Here is a 19,788-nt window from a genome sequence, read left to right as displayed (position 1 = left end):
ACTCTGTGTTATTAACTGGGCATACAATTGCTTAACACCATATCTAAATTTGTCTGGAATGTCATGTCAACTTCCTCCCTACTGGGCTTGGTATTTCTTGTGATCTTTCACCTAGCCAAAAAGATTGGAAGTGACCATGCCTACAAATCAGTATGCCAGTATGATAGTCAATATGGCTGCTCACCATGTGATGGTCTCTTCTTGCCTAAACTAGATAAGAAGATATGCATTCCTATGATCTTCTTCTCTTCTACCACAATTGTTATGCATATTTAATTTGAATTGTTTGCTAGTTAGTTTCTTGTTTTAAATTTTATTTATTTTGTTACATGCTATTGTAATGTAGCATTGTATGTTGGACTTGACTTTGTCCAAAAGTGAGTTCATTTCTGCTTGACCTGAATGGATTTTTTAAATTTTATTCTGTAAACAACTAATACGTAGCTAAAATATTCTCTATGTGTATGGGGTTAATATCAGGAACATTATTAACAGAAGAAAATATATTTATTTGGGTCTAGGTCAAGATTATTGGAAATTACCTGGTGTACCTGACATAGTCCATGTTCAATATTTTAATTTTACTAATAGGTTTCTAATAATAACTAACATTTTTATTTTGTAAACATTTTTTTTATAAAAAATGCTAATTGTCACCTGAGGTCAAGTAGAAGACTATATAATCTTGTCACTGAAGGGAAAATTCATTGGTGCTTTAAGTTCTAGCACAATCAAGCTGTACTATATGTTGTGTCCAGTATTTCATTTTAGGCTGGAATCTGATTCTTCAAATTACTGAATTCAAGTGATCATTTTCACTGGAAATACAAAAGTGCTCTGACACAATTCTTAGATAGAGACATTCACTGGAATTTATAGTAAATTCAAACCTGGAATTATATTACTGTGATTCAACAAAAGACTTGGCACATCAATACTCTAAAACCTACCACAGACACATCATCAACTTCAGTTTTGGATTTAATATGAACTTCTACAAAATTGTATTCAGGACTTTAAATTATTAGGACTTTAGTCTGTAATTCAAGGATTATTTGAGATTTAATTCATAATACTGTAAGCTCCTCTTTATTACATTTTTACTTTGTATTCTAGGGAAATAAATTATTTGTAGAATTTTACAAAGCTTGTTGCTTTTCACTCTTTTCTGTTACTTATTTTAAGAGCACACACTCGTAACACCAACATGCAGCAATCCTGTGCTCCCTACCTTTAGTTCCTTTCCTACTTGTAGGTTGAATTGAGGAGATGAGAAAGCAGGCAGCACAATTTTTACCCCTTCACCTCTCAGTTAACAACCCTATCTCACACCTGAGATAAATACTAGAGAAGAGATTTATGTCAGCACAAAGACCACAAGGTAATTCTCAGCATAGATGGCAATCTTTCATGGCTAGGCAAGTTATGGGCATCAAAATGCCCCTAATTCACTCAGGCAGGTTGGAAGATGGAGAGAAAACAAGGTTTCTTCTCCTCTAAGATTACTGACAATGATTTGCCATCCCTCCTGCTCACTGGTGACCACTCTGTGGGCACCAAACCACTTCTGTTCCATCAGATTTGTATCAACCTATTTCAGACAAACTGATTAGGCAATCCAGCAGTTTTGGAGGTCATCCTGATCTCATTTGGCCAACTCCCTCTACTTCTTTCATCCCACTTCATGATAGCCATCCCATGCTATCCCAGGAAGACAGACATCTTACAGGAGATGGAGATTATGCTTGTACAGTGGGCTGTGGAGGAAATTCAGAAAATTGGACTCCTTGGGTATCTTATTCAGACTTTTTCTGCACATGAAAGCCAATTGAAAATTCAGACCTGTCATAGACTTGAGCAAGCTCAACCTCTTTAGTTACTGCCCTGAAGCTCAAGCTGTGCGACATGACATGATGAATACATGAGAATCTTTACTAGACTGACATGTATTTCTATATATCTATTCCTACAGCTTCACCAAAATACCTTCACCTCAGCTACCTTGGGGTAGTTTACCAATTCCACAACCTTCCATTTGGATTCAATTGGAGTTCTTGGGCCTTCACCAAGACAATGGACTGTGCCATATCAAACTCCAGGGATGTTCTCCTCAACACACCTGGTTGATATGCTGCAATATCATATAAACAGACAACAAATCTTGGGCAGGCTCACTGTCCTGGCTGACTCATTATCAATGAGAAGCTGATTGCTTCATACAGAGTGGTCTCTCAGTCCATCCATCTTCCATCTGTTTGCTCTTTATGGGGCTGACTGATATTATATCTACTTCAATAAAATGGAACTACAAACTGCCCACCTTCTTCTCTCCATTCCCAGACCAGAGTCATGAGCTGCTGACATCCATTCACTCAGGTGTGAGAACATTTGGGCATATGCCTTCCCTCCAGTGGTTCTAATACCAAAACTAATCCAGAATACAAGGGGCCCAGCTTGCAAAATTAGTTCTGATTGCCCCTCTCTGATGGGACAGATCCTGGATTAATGATCTACTTAATATATACATACCTGGAAAATCATAACTATCTGCACATTGCTCAAACAGCCAAGGTCGCCATTATTCCATCCATGCTTTGGTAGGGATACCCTGTGCAAAATGGAGTTCTATACTTTGATTGTGGAGAGGATCAGGATAGCTAGACAGCTCTCCACTATGCAGACATATGAAGTGTCACATTTGTAATGACTGGTATAACATTAACAATGTCACAATACTCTCAGCTTCCATTAACCAAATGGCTAACTTCTTTCTCTTCCTCTCTGAAGACAAGATCTAGACCCTATCACAATCATAAGATAAAGCTGCATTCAGACATCATGGGAGAGATTCTAGTGACTGCAACAAAGCCATTTTGGACTTGTCCTGTAATTTCAATATACCCAGGTCATGCTCACTCACCTTGTTCATAAATAGGAATCTCTCCTGGGTCTTCATGTGGCTCAGTTCATCTAAGTTTCATCTATGTTCAAACTCTTGTCTTCCACCTTGCTTAAGCAATTATCATACAAGACTTGGATAGCACTAGATTTTGCTGGCAGGATAAGTAAACTGCATGAGATGTCCACAGATCTGAAGTACATACAGTTCTGTTCCAACAGCTCATTAAAACTTGGCAAACTGGTTTTGTTCCTATAAACAGGCTACTATCAATAGGAAACCAACTAAACAACTATCTGATCTCTCCTCATTCAGCTTAGTGAGTGAGGTGATGCTGTAGGAAACAGTACATGCCCTGGGATGCTATCTGAGGTTCAAGGAGAATGTCCATTGTGGCCCATTGAAAGTTATTCCAATCACTTAATGCAGGAAAGCAAGACATATCCCCACTGGCCACTTGAATAAAGGGGGTTATTAGATCTGCATATTCTTAATTCTCAGAGGATCAGGTATGACTTATGAAGATTTGGACTCGTGCGCAATTTTCAAAAGCCTGGTCTTTTAACATAATGTCTCACTTCAAGACATATGGAGTCATCTGAATGGTATGCCCAGTCTACTTTCTCCAGTTTTGATTTACATGACATGGCCTTGCAAAGGTGAGAGCCACCCAGACAGTTACCACACCATGTTCATGACAGCTATCTTTCTCCTACAGGGTGACATAGGTAGATGTTGGACGTTTAAGCATTTCCTCCTCCTCGTCTTAATTATTCTCCTAATGTTGATGAGATCAAGTAATGCATTTGATGGAGAAGGGAGATTTTGTAGTAATTTATGTTTTTGAAAACATTTTCCCAGTCATATTACTATCAACCCCTACCACCCTTCTCCACAAATGCAATCATCCTGTTTGCAGTTTTGCTCAAGTTTAACATTCAGGATATAGGAAGTCTCATTGCAAGAACATGGGGAGTTAATCTGAAAGAGTTACTTCTCTTTGTCTATATGATATAATATAGGATGAAAGACATTTTTTCATCCTTGGAGTAGTTGGCTGGATTTGGAGGTAGCAAAGTGTAATTTTCTAATATTAATATGATCAGGTAAGTATTTTCAGAGAAATGTAATTAACTAAAATTTAATTTTATGATGGAAAGATTAAAATGCATTCCAGACAAATACTGACAAATAACCATAAAGACAGATTGAGAATCCGGGTCAGATTTTCATAACATTGTGCTTTGTTACATTAATAATGATGGACATAATTTGAATGATGTCTGTAATTTATTTGTAATATCCCTCATTGTCAGAAGCAATTCATGTTATCTGTCATTTGATATTTATATGCTGTTGGAATAAAGCATTCAAGCTTAATTTTGCTTATGTTTGCACATTGTAGTATTGACTAAATATCCGTTGTGTTTAGACAGAGTAAATTCATTACAAGTAATAGTTTATGTTGTTGCACTTTAATTAAAATTTAATGCTGCTAATATGCTTAATTTAAAGATTATATACAAATTTAATGAAGCTGTAATAAAACTGAGCCATCCCAAGTCATCCCTAGCTGTCTCAAGCATACAAGTCATAAAAAGCATATGACAGAATGAACTACATCATGATTTAAACTCTAAATAGCTGCATTTGCAAAACAAAGAATAATGAAAATAAAGAATGAAATGAAAGAAAATGACTTTAAATATCTCAGCAAATCCTTGGTAAAATATATTTTAGTGGTCAGAAAATTTAAATTTGCTATTTGCATCAATAATGACCTTTATGCATTCAACATTTCAGTAGGAAACAAGCACTAAACTGAAGGAAAGCAGCATGTTCCTATCTTCCCCAAAACTGCTTACTCAGATAAACTCAATAATTTCTTTAATACAAGTACACATGTATACCAGTAAGTAATCTAGAGAAATGGCAAGCAAATTGCTTATGAAAATATATCTCTGTCTCTACCACCCCCCCACCCCCACCCCTAACCCATCATGGAGATGAGTCAATAGTCTTAAAAAAGACATAACCCTTGTGAAAATAGTGCAAGCACTTTGATTGGTCAACATGCATTTCTTCTGACGATTACCATAGTATGTACAAGTTTCACAGCAATACAGCAAAAAAAAAAATAAGTTAGTTGCATTCATAAAATTCTACAATGCATTGCATCAAGCGTTAAGTTAAAAAGGATAATTATGGGAGTATCTTTAGATATTGACCATAATATGTATGAAGAACTGCAAGACATGTTACTTTCACACAATTCTGTTTTATACTGCATTCATCTGCAGGATTAAAAGAAAAATAACTCAAACAAAAATCTTCATTTTCATGTGATCATGATATATATCTAATTGCATGGCATCCCTTGAAAGCCACATAACTAATTGTGCTAATGAGCTTTTCATACACTGCATTAGGCTGCAAGACAAATAGATAAATAACTTTAACATAAATAGCAGAGGCTGACTGATTTGTTGATATGTGCAATGTCAGGTGATGACCATAATAACATATTTACAGTATATACTAAGACATGATAAAATAATACAAATATTTCTGTCCCAGAACTCAAGGTGAAAATTCTTTTCACCAAGGCCATGTGTCCCAAGACTTAAGAAACAAAATAAATTTGTGCTGAATTTCTGCCCCCCCACCTCCACTGCATGTTGCAATAACTAAGATAAAAAATATGCTTATTTGATAATAAAATGAGAGAAACTAAGCTTAAATTGTTATCATATATACCTCTTTGTTCATCATGAGCAATTTATTAGAGAACAAAATATATCCATGAACTCTAAATGTCACATATGCATCCATACTGCAGTGTGTATCACTTATGTCAGATAACACATAACGCATTGTTCATTAACATAAAAAAAGAGAAATGAATTGTATTTGGTTGTACTCAAAAATTTGAATGTGGTATCAGATTGAAAACTCGATCCGACAAAAATTGGAAATGAGAGAGAGAGAGAGAGAGAGGGAAATATTAACTGATTGCTTGAGGCACCTGCTATTCATGCATGACACTGTGTTAAGTCGCAAGATAACCCAGACTGTATTATATCCCGGATAACTATATGACAGTATCTGGCAAATAATAATCATTATTTGAAATACATTTACTGTCAGCACAAATAACAATCTTTTTGCTCGCATGGGTTACAAAAGGTATTATTAATGCAGGTTATTGCTGTGTATGCAATTTACCCTGCAAACATCAATGCCTGTTTGTATCAATTATGATTACAGATAGCAAGCAAACAGAAGACAGGGTGATGAATAAACACAACTGGTGTGTGTGTGTGTGTTTTGGACTTTTAATGTAGCTTTAACAATTTTTCAGTCATATTGCTACAATGTCTGCAATGTGGCAGTTTATAGTGATGTCTAGCACCGGGGCATCATACCATAGACATGTAGCATGATGTCCCACCCAGTCATGTTATCCTGACACCAGGCCGACCAGTCCTAACACTAACCTCTTAATGCTGAGCGACTAGCAAGGCAGCTGTTAGTGCAACTTTTGTAAGTCTTTGGTATGACTCAGCCAGGGTTCGAACTCACGATCTCCCTCTTCCGAGGCAGATGCTCTAAAAACACAACTGGCTGAGATGCAGTAAACTCATTGTTTGAACTTAAAAACAGGATATAAAACACAAAGTTATTTTATTACAAAACAAGGCGACTTTGGAAGATGACTTTGGATTTGTTTAAGCATGCCAATTTTTTTGTTTTTAAAATACCAAGTCAGCCAACATAAGGGAGCCAACTTTGGTTCATTTTTACTGGTATTCACAGCAATTTTGAAAGTAAATAGATACAATGGAGCAGTTTTTAAAGTGCTTCATCAATGGTCATCAATGAGCCAGCATCGACCAGAAGATTTGGTGGAGACAATAAAAATAAAATCATTTGATGAATTTGTGAAGGCCAGAAGAGAAGATAATTTCACCGACGATAGGATCACTAACATGGATGAAACTCTGGTATACTCTGATCTCATTTCTGGACTGACTGCCCATAAGAACAAAATCTAACTTATGTCCTTGCAGTTTCTGCTCCAGGAGATGTGTTGTCTCCAATGACAATTTTTCACAACATGAGGAGGCTAAAGAATATTCATGCACCGAAAGTATGGATTGGATGGATGCTGGAGAAGGGCTAGGTTCATGAGACTAAAGTGCTGTGGATTAAAGTGTTTTATCTCAAGTACACACTTTAATATCTTTTTAAATGAAGTTTAAGTTTGAATTCATTTTCTGACATGCAATTTTTGAATGATTTAAAAAGTGTCCCAAAACCTATGGCTAAAAATAATTACATGTCCCAGAATATAGAGTGCACAAAAAGTTACTTTAAAAATTAATTTATGGTGTCCCAACAAATATGGTGTCCAAATATATACAGTATATACGGTATTTACCAGCTTTCATGGCAATCCATCAAAAGTTGCAGGATTAGTTGCACTAATTGTTTTGCCAATATGCAAATCAACAGCTGATGACTATAACGCTTATCAAATTTTGTGCCCGTTCATCAAAAACTGAAGGAATTGTTGCTTTAATGAGGTTCTGCCAAATGGACAGCTGGATGGACAGACATGTGGATTAGAATCAAATCATTCAAACTCATCCAAATGTCCTATGACCTTGCCATTTTTCTCTGGTTGAACAGTACTGTTATCCTCACCTGTAAAGTCATGGTCACATGCACATAATTTCTGACGGCAAACTCCATGACGATTACAGTTGTCTTTACAAGGGGGACCTATGTATACATCATCAAGGGCAAAGTTATAGGGATAGCCACCTGGCTGCCACCAGCGGAACATTACTGATCTGAAAATGGAAAGGGGAGAAAAAAATTATTATCTTTCCCTTGTTTTTGTTAATTCATTTTTGTTCTTTTGATTGCATAACAAGTTATAACAAACTATTTCAAATACTATGTTGGCAAGAGGAAGTGTTTAAAGTGCAGGCAATTTTGAGCATAAAGGAAAACCCTTCCCTTGTAATGATGACCACTTTCATATGCAAATACAGAAATGGAGGATTTAACTTGGGATCACAAACATGCAAAGTGAGCACATTATTACTGCACTATCCTGGATTACCAATAACAAAGATAAGCACTGCATTATACTGGATTACCAATAACAAGGATAAGCACTGTATTATACTGGATTACCAATAACAAGGATAAGCACTGCATTATACTGGATTACCAATAACAAGGATAAGCACTGCATTATACTGGAATACCAATAACAAGGATAAATACTGCATTATACTGGATTACCGATAACAAGGATAAGCACTGCATTATACTGGATTACCGATAACAAGGATAAGCACTGCATTATACTGGATTACCAATAACATAACAAGGATAAGCACTGCATTATACTGGATTACTGATAACAAGGATAAGCATTGCATTATATTGGATTACCAATAACAAGGATAAGCACTGCATTATACTGGATTACCAATAACAAGGATAAGCACTGCATTATCCTGGATTACCGATAACAAGCATAAGCACTGCATTATACTGGATTACCGATAACAAGGATAAGCACTGCATTATACTGGATTACCAATAACAAAGATAAGCACTGCATTATACTGGATTACCAATAACAAGAATAAGCACTGCATTATACTGGATTACCGATAACAAGGATAAGCACTGCATTATGCAAAGTGTTTATTGGCAAAAGTAAACTGGTAAAGCTGATTGTACAATAAACTATTTGAGTTTTGGCACACAGGCTGTTGCAAGAAGTTGTAGATAATCTGATCACTTCTGGTATGTGTTCTAAAGATTACTGTTTGGAATTTGATGACCTACCTCAAGCTTTATCTAGTCCTGTGACATAATGGTATGTTTAATTGCCGAGTCCAGACTACAACTGTATGAATAGGTATTAAATGTACTTGTACATACATTATATGCTTCATAAACTAGCAATCACTTCTGAACATAAAGTTCAGTGTTTGTTGGAGATTCTGAATTAGCTGATGTCATTCCATTCCCGAAACAAAATTTTTAGCTTCACTGGCATGCCAAAGAAAGCACCCTTCAATAAATTAATTTATCAGAATTCACAAAATGTATGAATTTTTTTTTACTGCCAAAATAATAAAATACATATGCAGTACAAAACTATCTCAGTCCAAACATTTTACAAATATAGAAAAATGTGAACAACTGCTTTAATGGCATTAAAATCCACATAAGGCTATGAAAATATACATACATTCAACAAAACCAGATTTCATTTGTATATCAATAATAATAAAAATAATGATAATAATTTATTCTTATTATTATTATTATTATTGTTATTATTACTATTATTTAAAGAGGGTAATTCAATTATTTAAATACAATCACATGTACTGACAACAGCAAAACAATATTTCCTTTCGGTTATAGCAGTGGGGGCATGAAAAGTACTGTTAATTTATTACACTGCCTGTCTCTGGAGTCTAAGTACCATATATGCTCATTTATAAGACAATTCCAACTGCAAACAACACAGACCCAGATCTGCCATAGCATAATGTGCTGGCAGATCTGGGTCTGTACAGTTTTTTTGAGTAATCAGTAGAACAAACAATACATACCCTAGTCTGCAGGTGCATTATGATTTGTTGTTTGCAGTTTGACTCGACTTATAAGCAAGTACATATGGTATTGACGAAAGCTTCTCTTTATTTGAAAGTATTCATAAGTACTTTTACATCACCATTATCCAGAACTGATTGAGTGTTCATTTATACAGAAGATAATTATTCTTACTGACTGATAATTTCCTCAGGAACTGGGATTACCACCAGTTCCCAGTGACCATAGGGTCCAGAGTAGTATATGGTGCCCTCACTGTTTTTGCCCCGACAGTCCATTTCCTGATAGCATGGCTCATGGACCAGCTTCCAGCCATCACTCCCTGGCTGAATGTACTGGAACATCACAGGGTGGTCCCAACGGAACTGGTTATTACACCCAACATTTATCTGTATAAGTAAGTTTCTGATATTAATTTCCCTGTAAATGTATTGAAGCTTACTTGTATATTCAAAACAGCACTTTACATCAGTCTAATTTTATTAATCTAATTTCCATTTATCTATTACTTTATATAATTATATAAATAGCATGTTCCTTTAAGAATATTTACTTTATCATAATACATTATGAGTACATCCACTACCTCACATAATACATTATGAGTACATCCACTACCTCACATAATACATTATGAGTACATCCACTACCTCACATAATACATTATGAGTACATCCACTACCTCACATAATACATTATGAGTACATCCACTACCTCACATAATACGTTATGAGTACATCCACTACCTCACATAATACAACACTCCCAGGCTAAAAAAGATGACCATTTCTTTTGGCTTGTCTTCTCAAATGAGCTAAAAAGTCATCTTGTTTCCAAGATGGAAATTTGATAAGAGTGGTCTCTCAACAGTTAGAAGGACTGGCATAAAATTCCATTCTATGGGAGTGGATGTGTAAGCTCTTTCAAGGAAAGAACTGTAGGAAGGGTTTGGGAGGGTGTGACCATATTACTATCAGGTAAGTATTATTGCAGAAATATATTTTACTCCAAAAATCTGTTCATCTTCAAATGCATGACCCAATCACAACACAAGAAGAAGTAAGAGGTAGAGGTATCTACACCTTACCCTGGAGTTGGCCCTGTTTCCAGTCTACTAACTAATGTACAGCAGCATCAAGTATCAAGTCCCATTCAGGGTATGGTTAGTGCATGGTCCATGCAAGGATCTGTTACACTCCCACAAATCATGCAGAAGTAAATTAAACCACATTGGTACAAAGCTGCAAATCAACCTGAGAAGGTAGCTTGTGCTCCTGTGATATTGTCTCCAACAAGTCAATCTGAGCCACTTTGGGAATGCCTGTCTCTGATGTAAAACTGCAGAATGCCATCTCTGACCTCCATTGATTGGCTTGAATAATGTCATGTAAGAGATACACATCAGGAAAATACTCGTGACCTGGATCTAGAGGTTTCTGAATGATGTCTAAGTCTGACATCTGTTTGTTTACTACTTTACTTAATTTTTTCATTATTATTAGGCTGGAAATTGTTTGAATGTTTTGCTTAAGAACAAAGCAGCTGTTTCTGAGTCCAGGGCTGAGTATACTGGGAAAGCAGACTACCATACCCAGTCCCTGTGCTAGAAGTCTGGACTGTACCGGAGCTCATACCCAGTCCCTGTGCTAGAAGTCCCTGGTCAGGACTGTACTGGAGCTTAAGTGGACTTGGTCATCTGGTCATCACCAGAGTCATTACCAGGATTTGCAAGTAGTAAAGAATTGTCCAGAATTGGTCTGAGTGGGCCACCATATACTGTTGGTAGTGGAACTGTAGTCTGTTAAGTGCTGGTATGTTCTAGCTATTGCACTATGGGTAACAGTGGAGACATAACTGCGTGAGAAGGCTATGATGGTAGAGACTACTGAATATTTATCTGAATGGGCAGTCTGTTTGCTTTGAGTGAATTGGTGATGACAAAGTTGATGGCTGAGGCATTATAGGTAGCAATACTGATAGCATATGCATTGTTGAATATTTGTTTCTTGGCGCTCATTACACAAGGTCAACTGCAGCTAAGGTTATCTGCTTGGTTGTGACTGTTGCACATCTCTTTTCAGACCAGTGAGAGAAAATGTCACAAGTATGGTTCGACTAACACCCCACACAATTTATATATACTGGGTGGTTATCTTTTGCCAGTTTTAATCCTGACACCTTCCACATTTTAATCCTGCCTACTGAGTTGATACCTTTGATTTGAGAGACCACAACAATACCGTATACAGGTGAAATCAGTGAAGCATTGTGCTAAGCATATTGTCAAATGGGTGCTATGAATTACAACTTGAGATAAAGGGTAAAGAAAATTACAGAAATGATCTATTACAATGATTGAGCAATGAAGATGAACTGTAAATACAATAGACATAAGGGCAAGCAATGGCACCTGTAAGCTCTTCCCACAATGCAGTTAGGTAACTTAAGTGTAAAATATTCATAATAATATAGTGATATTTAGAAATAAGCAGATGGAATTTACTTCCATGAGGGGAGAAAATTCCAAAGGATTGCTTAAACTGATGAAAATGCACAATGTGGAATATATTTGTGAGGCTTGTTATGAAAAGAGCTGACATAGCATGTGTGGAAACACTAACTGGTGACTGACAGGATTTGGTACCAATCCCTCAAACAAGGAGAAGACTACTCTCATATGACTTCAGTCTCAGAAAGTAGACAACTTTATAGCACATTTTTTGTTGCCAAATGAAGTCAAAAGATAGGGTGAATGTCTGTTTTTAGCCTGGGAGGGGTGTATCTGTATGGTGGTAGATGTACTCCTATCTGAACCAGAAATGTATAAATAAGCTAATGGAAGGAATGTATCTGTATGGTGGTAGATGTATAAGGTATAATCCCATTAAGGCATAAAGGCAATGGTTTGCATATAATTAGGTGGCATCCAATTAAGGCATAAAGGCCATGGTTTTCATATAATCAGGTGGCATCCCATTAAGGCATAAAGGCATTGGTTTGCATATAATCAGGTGGCATCCAATTAGGGCATAAAGGCAATGGTTTGCATATAATCAGGTGGTATCCCATTAAAGGCATAAAGGCAATGGTTTGCATATAATCAGGTGATATCCCATTAAAGTTATAAAGGCATTGGTTTGCATATAATTAGGTGGTATCCCATTAAAGGTATAAATGCAATGGTTTGCATACAATCAGGTGGTATCCCATTAAGGCAAAAATACAATGGTTTGCATATAATCAGGTGGCATCCAATTAAGGCATAAAGGCATTGGTTTGCATATAATCAGGTGGTATCCCATTGAGGCATAAAGGCATTGGTTTGCATATAATTAGGTGGTATCCCATTAAAGGCATAAAGTCAATGGTTTGAATATAATCAGGCGGTATCCCATTAAGGCAAAAATGCAATAGTTTGCATATAATTAGGTGGCATCCCATTAAAGGCATAAAGGAAATAGTTTGCATATGATCAGGTGGTATCCCATTAAAGGCATAAAGGCAATGGTTTTCATCCATTAACAATACTAGAATGTATGTGTAGTAGTTTTGTATTGATTTGGAACCTGAAACATGTAAACAAGAATTTAATATCCAGCACCAGACTTATGAAGAATTTTTATTAAATCTGTAGACATAAAAATCCAACAAATTGTTTTGTGAACCATCATCCTGAAAGACTTAAAAGGTAAGAAATGCAACTAGAATGGAATTTTGAAGATTGTAAGTATTTTTTAATAAAACAGTCTTTAACTATATGAGGGGGTATATAAGTTATAATTTAGAAATCGAGCTATTTTGTGCTCTTTACCTTGCAACCGAAACTCTGATACTGATAGAATTTAAGTCAGAAGACTTCATTTGGACAATCCCTATTTTTGCTATCTCACCTAACAAAGCTTTTCCATCTCAAAATATGATATCAAAACTTTTGTAATGTAATTAGGATTCATGGTACAGTAAAATTAAACTGAAATGTCCAAGAAAATAGCTCCATCATCGAAGGCATCATAGTTACCAACTTGACAAATAAATTTGATATCTTCAACATGAAACAATGTAATTATAAGGTGATTATTTGACCTTGAACTGTATGATATCCCCTGGCTGAAGTCTGAGGTCTTTGGTCATCACAATCTTATCAGCCTCCTGATTGGCCAAAATTAGTGTTGGGTTCCCAGACTGGCAATACTTCCCTATCACTCCATCTGATGTAATGCTCCACACCCCAGAGTCCTGGGGATCAGCTGAATTCTGAAATATACACAAAGTTATAGATAATTATTCAAATGAGAAATGGTCTTATTTGGGAGAAACGAAATATTTCATTACTACCTGTTAGATAAAGATTTCTGGTCAAGAAGAAAATATTTAATGATATGTGTGCTCAAACAATAAAAAGTTTCTGTGTTTTATTAAATATGGCAGGGTAAAGTAACTCACATCAAAGTTGTCTTCCAGACTGCGAAGGTTCTCATATCTACCAATCTGAATTTCATCAACCGACCACTGGTCATGACCCTTGCCAGAATGAGATGGCTGCCACCAGCGGAACCGCGTGTTTCGGGATTGAGCTTCTGGTGGAAGGTCCACCTTCACAAACCTGATGGGAATGAGAACAAACATATATTCAATAATTGGGTTGGTATAGTTTGGTGTTTCATGGCACTGGAACACTTGTAGGTTATTTAGTGCAGAGGCAGTTGGAGTAAAGTGCCATACTCAAGGACACACCATGGTAGCTGACTTAAGCTCATCCAGTGGTAGGATTCGAACCTGCACCCTTCCAGTAGTGAGTCTAGTACACAAATACTGAGCCACCATTGATCCCATATTCAATAAAATTTATTCCATAAAATGAGAAATAACAAAACAATGCATGCAGATGTGTAAGTTAAATATTAAATGTTAGATTAAACTTGATACTTTCTTTTCTACAAAATAAATATTAGATACATTTCTAATATATCTGAAGTACAATATTTGGCAGTCTCTTTTCAAAAATTAGTCGGGGCCCCAAGTGGCTGAGTGGTCTAAAGCGCTCTCCATCACAGATCACTGCCATCTCACCTCTGTCTGTGTGGGTTCGAGTCTCAGGCTCGGCCAATGTGGATATGTGAGAAAGCTTGCCGGTAGCTTCTCGTGGTTCTTTCCTGGGTTTTCCCGGGTTCTTCCTCCACCGTTAATACTGGCCACCATGTATAGCCTATCTTGTGCTGAAAAATGGCGTTAAACCCTACAACAACAACAACAACAACAACAACAACATCAGGAATTAGTCAAGTGAAAAATTTATAATTTGTCAGGTGAACCAACGTAAAGGCAATTGCTTCATTCTATCTTAATGGTACAAAATTCATCATTGAAATCAGAGAGAAAGAATGAAACAGAATTGAAGGAGATAGCTGTGAAGATAACAATAAATAATGGCTTATTATAATGTACATCTAATTAATCACATGACTTCTTACTTACCATACTTTCATCTGTACTTGCCTATAAGTCAAGTCAAACTGCAAAAAAACAAGATCCCAATCTGCCATAGCATAATGCATTAGCAGATCAGGGTCTGTGTTGTTTGTTCTACTGATTACTCCAAACAAACTGCACAGACCCAGATCTGCCAGCACATTATGTTATGGCAGATCTGGGTCTGTACAGTTTGCAGTTTGACTCACATTATAAGTAAGCATATACGGTATTACATTCCTTGGTCAAAATTACTGTGTACATTTAAATGTTATGCATTTTATTATAATGTGATTCTGGATGAAACATGGTAACAATATTGACCCCATAACTAAATCAGACCAATGTCAATGTAGAGCAATATGGATCCCATAACTAATATCATACTATTATACAATAACATTGACCCAATAAATGCAATCATGCCAATGAACAGCAATATGGACTCCATAACTAAAATCATACTTCATTATAATGTGATTCAAAATATAACATGGTACCAATATGAACCCCATAACTAAAATCATACCAGTGTATAGCAATATGGACCCCATAACTTTGTTGTTGTTGTTGTTGTTGTTGTAGGGTTTAACGCCATTTTTCAGCACACGATAGGCTATACATGGCGGCCAGTATTAATGGTGGAGGAAGAACCTGGGAAATACCTGGAAAGAACCACCGACCCACGAGAAGCTACTGTCAAACTTTCTCACATACCCACATTGGCTGAATCTGAGACTCGAACCCACACAGATAGAGGTGAGATGGCAATGATCCGTAATGGAGAGCACTTTAGACCACTCAGCCACTCGGGGCCCCTGACCCCATAACTAAAATCATACCAGTATGTAGTACTATGGACCCCAAAACTAAAATCATACTAATGTATACCTTAACTAAAATCATACCAATGTATACCTTAACTAAAATCATACCAATGTATACCTTAACTAAAATCATACCAATGTATACCTTAACTAAAATCATACCAATGTATACCTTAACTAAAATTATACCAATGTATACCTTAACTAAAATCATACCAATGTATACCTTAACTAAAATCTTACAAGTGGACAGCAATTTGGACCCCATAACTAAAATCATACCAGTGTATAGAAATATGGGCCACATAACTAAAATCATACCAGTATATAGCATAACTAAAATCATACCAGTATACAACAAAGAAGGCATTGCCAAGCTTAGATGATCTATCTTTCTTTTCATTTTCCAAGCATCATTATTCAAAACAATTTGACAGATCTAACAATACGGCAGTTTGATATACTACACTATTCTTGATGTATCCATAATGTGGTCTGCCATTATGGATCATGACTACCATGCTATATTGAGGGAGAGCTGTATTTTGTTATATTAGATAAGTGCCAAAGAATTTATCTTGATGTAGTATCAAACAGCATTTTCTGTTGATTCAGACAGCAGCAACTGCTTTAGTCAAATGTGAAATTTACACTTCTCTGTAACCATTGCTGTGCACCTATTTAATATAGCATGATTTAGAGAGAACATATTCCCAAGGCTGACCTTAAAATTGGCATATGCATATGTTAAAAAAAGCATGTATGTATAATTGTCATTATGCTACAAGACTACTACATGGAGACACATTGTCTTCTTCTAAGTGTCATTTTCACTGAAAGGAGCTGGAACTGCATACAGACTTCCCTGCAGTAGGAAGCAACTATGAATGCATTGTTATCGCTGTAGGAAGGTACTGCTTTGCTTCAGTCTTGCAGAGACAGATCGATGTTAATGTCTGGTAAAGCTGTACACATTATTATGAAACTGGATATGCATGCTTGTTTAAACAACACATTCAAACAAAATTTATTTGAACCCATTGGAAAATCATGATCATGTCCAGACAACCACTCATCTGGAAAATAGATTTTTAATTAACTGGGCATTAACATTTTGGAAGACAAGGTTAGAGCAAGTACAAGTGAATGAAATAACTGGTCAGTGGATAACTGGCACTCTAGCACATTTTAAAGGTCTGTATAATTTGGTTTCTGACACTAGTTATAGATCATGATACATTATTGTGTTAGTAATGGTCTTCTATTATAAAACTTACTTGTGACATTGTGTATAGATACCAATACTTATGTTGTTGCATCCACCAATCTTTCATGTCTAACTCGGAAACAGCAAGAAGGAACATTATCTAGCTAACTTACTTTGGTTGTTGATTCCAGTCATGCATACTTACTTTGGTTGTTGATACCAGTCATGCATACTTACTTTGGTTATTGATGCCAGTCATGCATACTTATTTTAGTTGTTGATACCGGTCATGCATACTTATTTTAGTTGTTGATACTGGTCATGCATACTTATTTAAGTTGTTGATACCAGTCATGCATACTTATTTTAGTTGTTGATACCGGTCAAACATACTTATTTTAGTTACTTATTTTAGTTGTTGATACTGGTCATGCATACTTACTTTAGTTGTTGATACCAGTCATGCATACTTATTTTAGTTGTTGATACCGGTCATGCATACTTATTTTAGTTGTTGATACCAGTCATGCATACTTATTTTAGTTGTTGATACCGGTCATGCATACTTATTTTAGTTGTTGATACCGGTCATGCATACTTATTTTAGTTGTTGATACCAGTCATGCATACTTATTTTAGTTGTTGATACCAGTCATGCATACTTATTTTAGTTGTTGATACCAGTCATGCATACTTATTTTAGTTTTTGATACCAGTCATGCATACTTATTTTAGTTGTTGATACCGGTCATGCATACTTATTTTAGTTGTTGATGCTGGTCATGCATACTTACTTTGGTTGTTGATGCTGGTCATGCATACTTACTTTGGTTGTTGATGCCAGTCATGCATACTTACTTTGGTTGTTGATGCCAGTCATGCATACTTACTTTGGTTGTTGATGCCAGTCATGCATACTTACTTTGGTTGTTGATGCCAGTCATGCATACTTATTTTAGTTGTTGATGCCAGTCATGCATACTTATTTTAGTTGTTGATGCCAGTCATGCATACTTACTTTGGTTGTTGATACCAGTCATGCATACTTACTTTGGTTGTTGATGCCAGTCATGCATACTTATTTTAGTTGTTGATGCCAGTCATGCATACTTATTTTAGTTGTTGATGCCAGTCATGCATACTTACTTTGGTTGTTGATATTGGTCATGCACAATCTCCTCCAGCAGGTGCCATGTGATTCCCCCATCATTTGAGTACTGGAGGAGTACCCCCTCTGACCTCTGGTCCCCTCCATTACATTCTTTGTCCTGACCTCCAATCTTTATGTAAAACTGGATTACATCAGCTGATGTGGTATCCAGGTCTTTCGTCTGGAGCTCTCTAACACCATTCTGACAAAAAGTGAAAATATCTGTCTCATGCAGTCTGAATATACATTTTGTCACTTGGATTCAAAGACAATAATTATAGATGGATCCCTCATCCCTAATATACTTGTTGAACAGCTATATATATATATAGAGAGAGAGAGAGAGAGAGAGAGACAGAGAGACAGACAGACAGACAGACAGAGATAGAGTTAGAGTTCTTGATTAGTTTCAGGAAGATTTAACATTTTTTTCCCACCTCTTGTAGCTTTAACATGATTCAATATGTGTCAGGTAAGCTAATCAGTCAGACAAAGAACAATGATGCAAATAAGATCTAATGCTAGTTAGGATTGATTTGGTTTTGATGGGTTAAAAATCATTTTTCAGCACATGATAGGCTAGACATGGCAGCCATTAAGCTTGGTGGAGAAAGACTCCAGGAAGAACCACTGATCCACAGGAAGCTATTGGCAATTTTTTTTCAATTGCCCACGGTTCTGCCATGACTTGAATTCATGTGGACTGAGGTAAGATGTGAGTCAGCTATACAAATGAGCACCTTAGAAGACTCTGCCCACCTGGAGGCCCTTACTGTTAGTCACTACATATGTATTGTATAGGTAGGTATGTGGGTTGGTAACCCTGGGAGGTCCCTACTGTTAGTTAGTCACTACCTATGTATTTTGGTAGGTAGGTATGTGGGTTGGTAACCTTGGGACGCCCCTACTGTTAGTTAGTCACTACATATGTATTTGGGTAGGTAGGTATGTGGGTCGGTAACCTTGAGAGGCCCCTACTGTGAGTTAGTCACTACATATGTATTTGGGTAGGTAGGTATGTGGGTCGGTAACCTTGAGAGGCCCCTACTGTGAGTTAGTCACTACATATGTATTTGGGTAGGTAGGTATGTGGGTCGGTAACCTTGGGAGGCCCCTACTGTTAGTTAGTCACTACATATATATTTGGGTAGGTAGGTATGTGGGTCGGTAACCTTGAGAGGCCCCTACTGTGAGTTAGTCACTACATATGTATTTGGGTAGGTAGGTATGTGGGTCGGTAACCTTGAGAGGCCCCTACTGTGAGTTAGTCACTACATATGTATTTGGGTAGGTAGGTATGTGGGTCGGTAACCTTGGGAGGCCCCTACTGTTAGTTAGTCACTACATATATATTTGGGTAGGTAGGTATGTGGGTCGGTAACCTTGAGAGGCCCCTACTGTGAGTTAGTCACTACATATGTATTTGGGTAGGTAGGTATGTGGGTTGGTAACCTTGGGATCCAATGGTAAGATAAAGTTACCAACCTCAAAATCATGGATGAATCCAAGACAGCAACTATTGAGCAATACTGATCAAGGCCCAATTCTGCTTGAAAGGCCATGACATCAGGATAGATGGCATCTG

General features: G+C 36.6%; 1 protein-coding gene across 1 annotated transcript in view; it reads right to left on the bottom strand.

Annotated features, from left to right (window-relative positions):
• Positions 1-19,788, bottom strand: part of LOC149787874 (reelin-like) — a 198,977-nt gene that overhangs the window by 105,019 nt on the left and 74,170 nt on the right. The window contains exons 23-27 of the mRNA XM_089974111.1: positions 18,200-18,405; positions 13,994-14,153; positions 13,634-13,804; positions 9,725-9,939; positions 7,607-7,755 (exon numbers count right to left, since the gene is read on the bottom strand). Of these exons, the coding sequence (XP_089830237.1) occupies positions 7,607-7,755; positions 9,725-9,939; positions 13,634-13,804; positions 13,994-14,153; positions 18,200-18,405 (901 nt within the window). The remainder of the gene's footprint in view (positions 1-7,606; positions 7,756-9,724; positions 9,940-13,633; positions 13,805-13,993; positions 14,154-18,199; positions 18,406-19,788) is intronic.

Source organism: Sinohyriopsis cumingii, chromosome 11 (assembly GCF_028554795.1).
Source record: "Sinohyriopsis cumingii isolate HCF-2022 chromosome 11, ASM2855479v2, whole genome shotgun sequence".
NCBI classification, from domain to species: Eukaryota; Metazoa; Mollusca; class Bivalvia; order Unionida; family Unionidae; genus Sinohyriopsis; species Sinohyriopsis cumingii.
The sequence above is the reverse complement of the archived record's forward strand: the minus strand, read 5'-3'. Positions and strand labels throughout refer to the sequence as shown.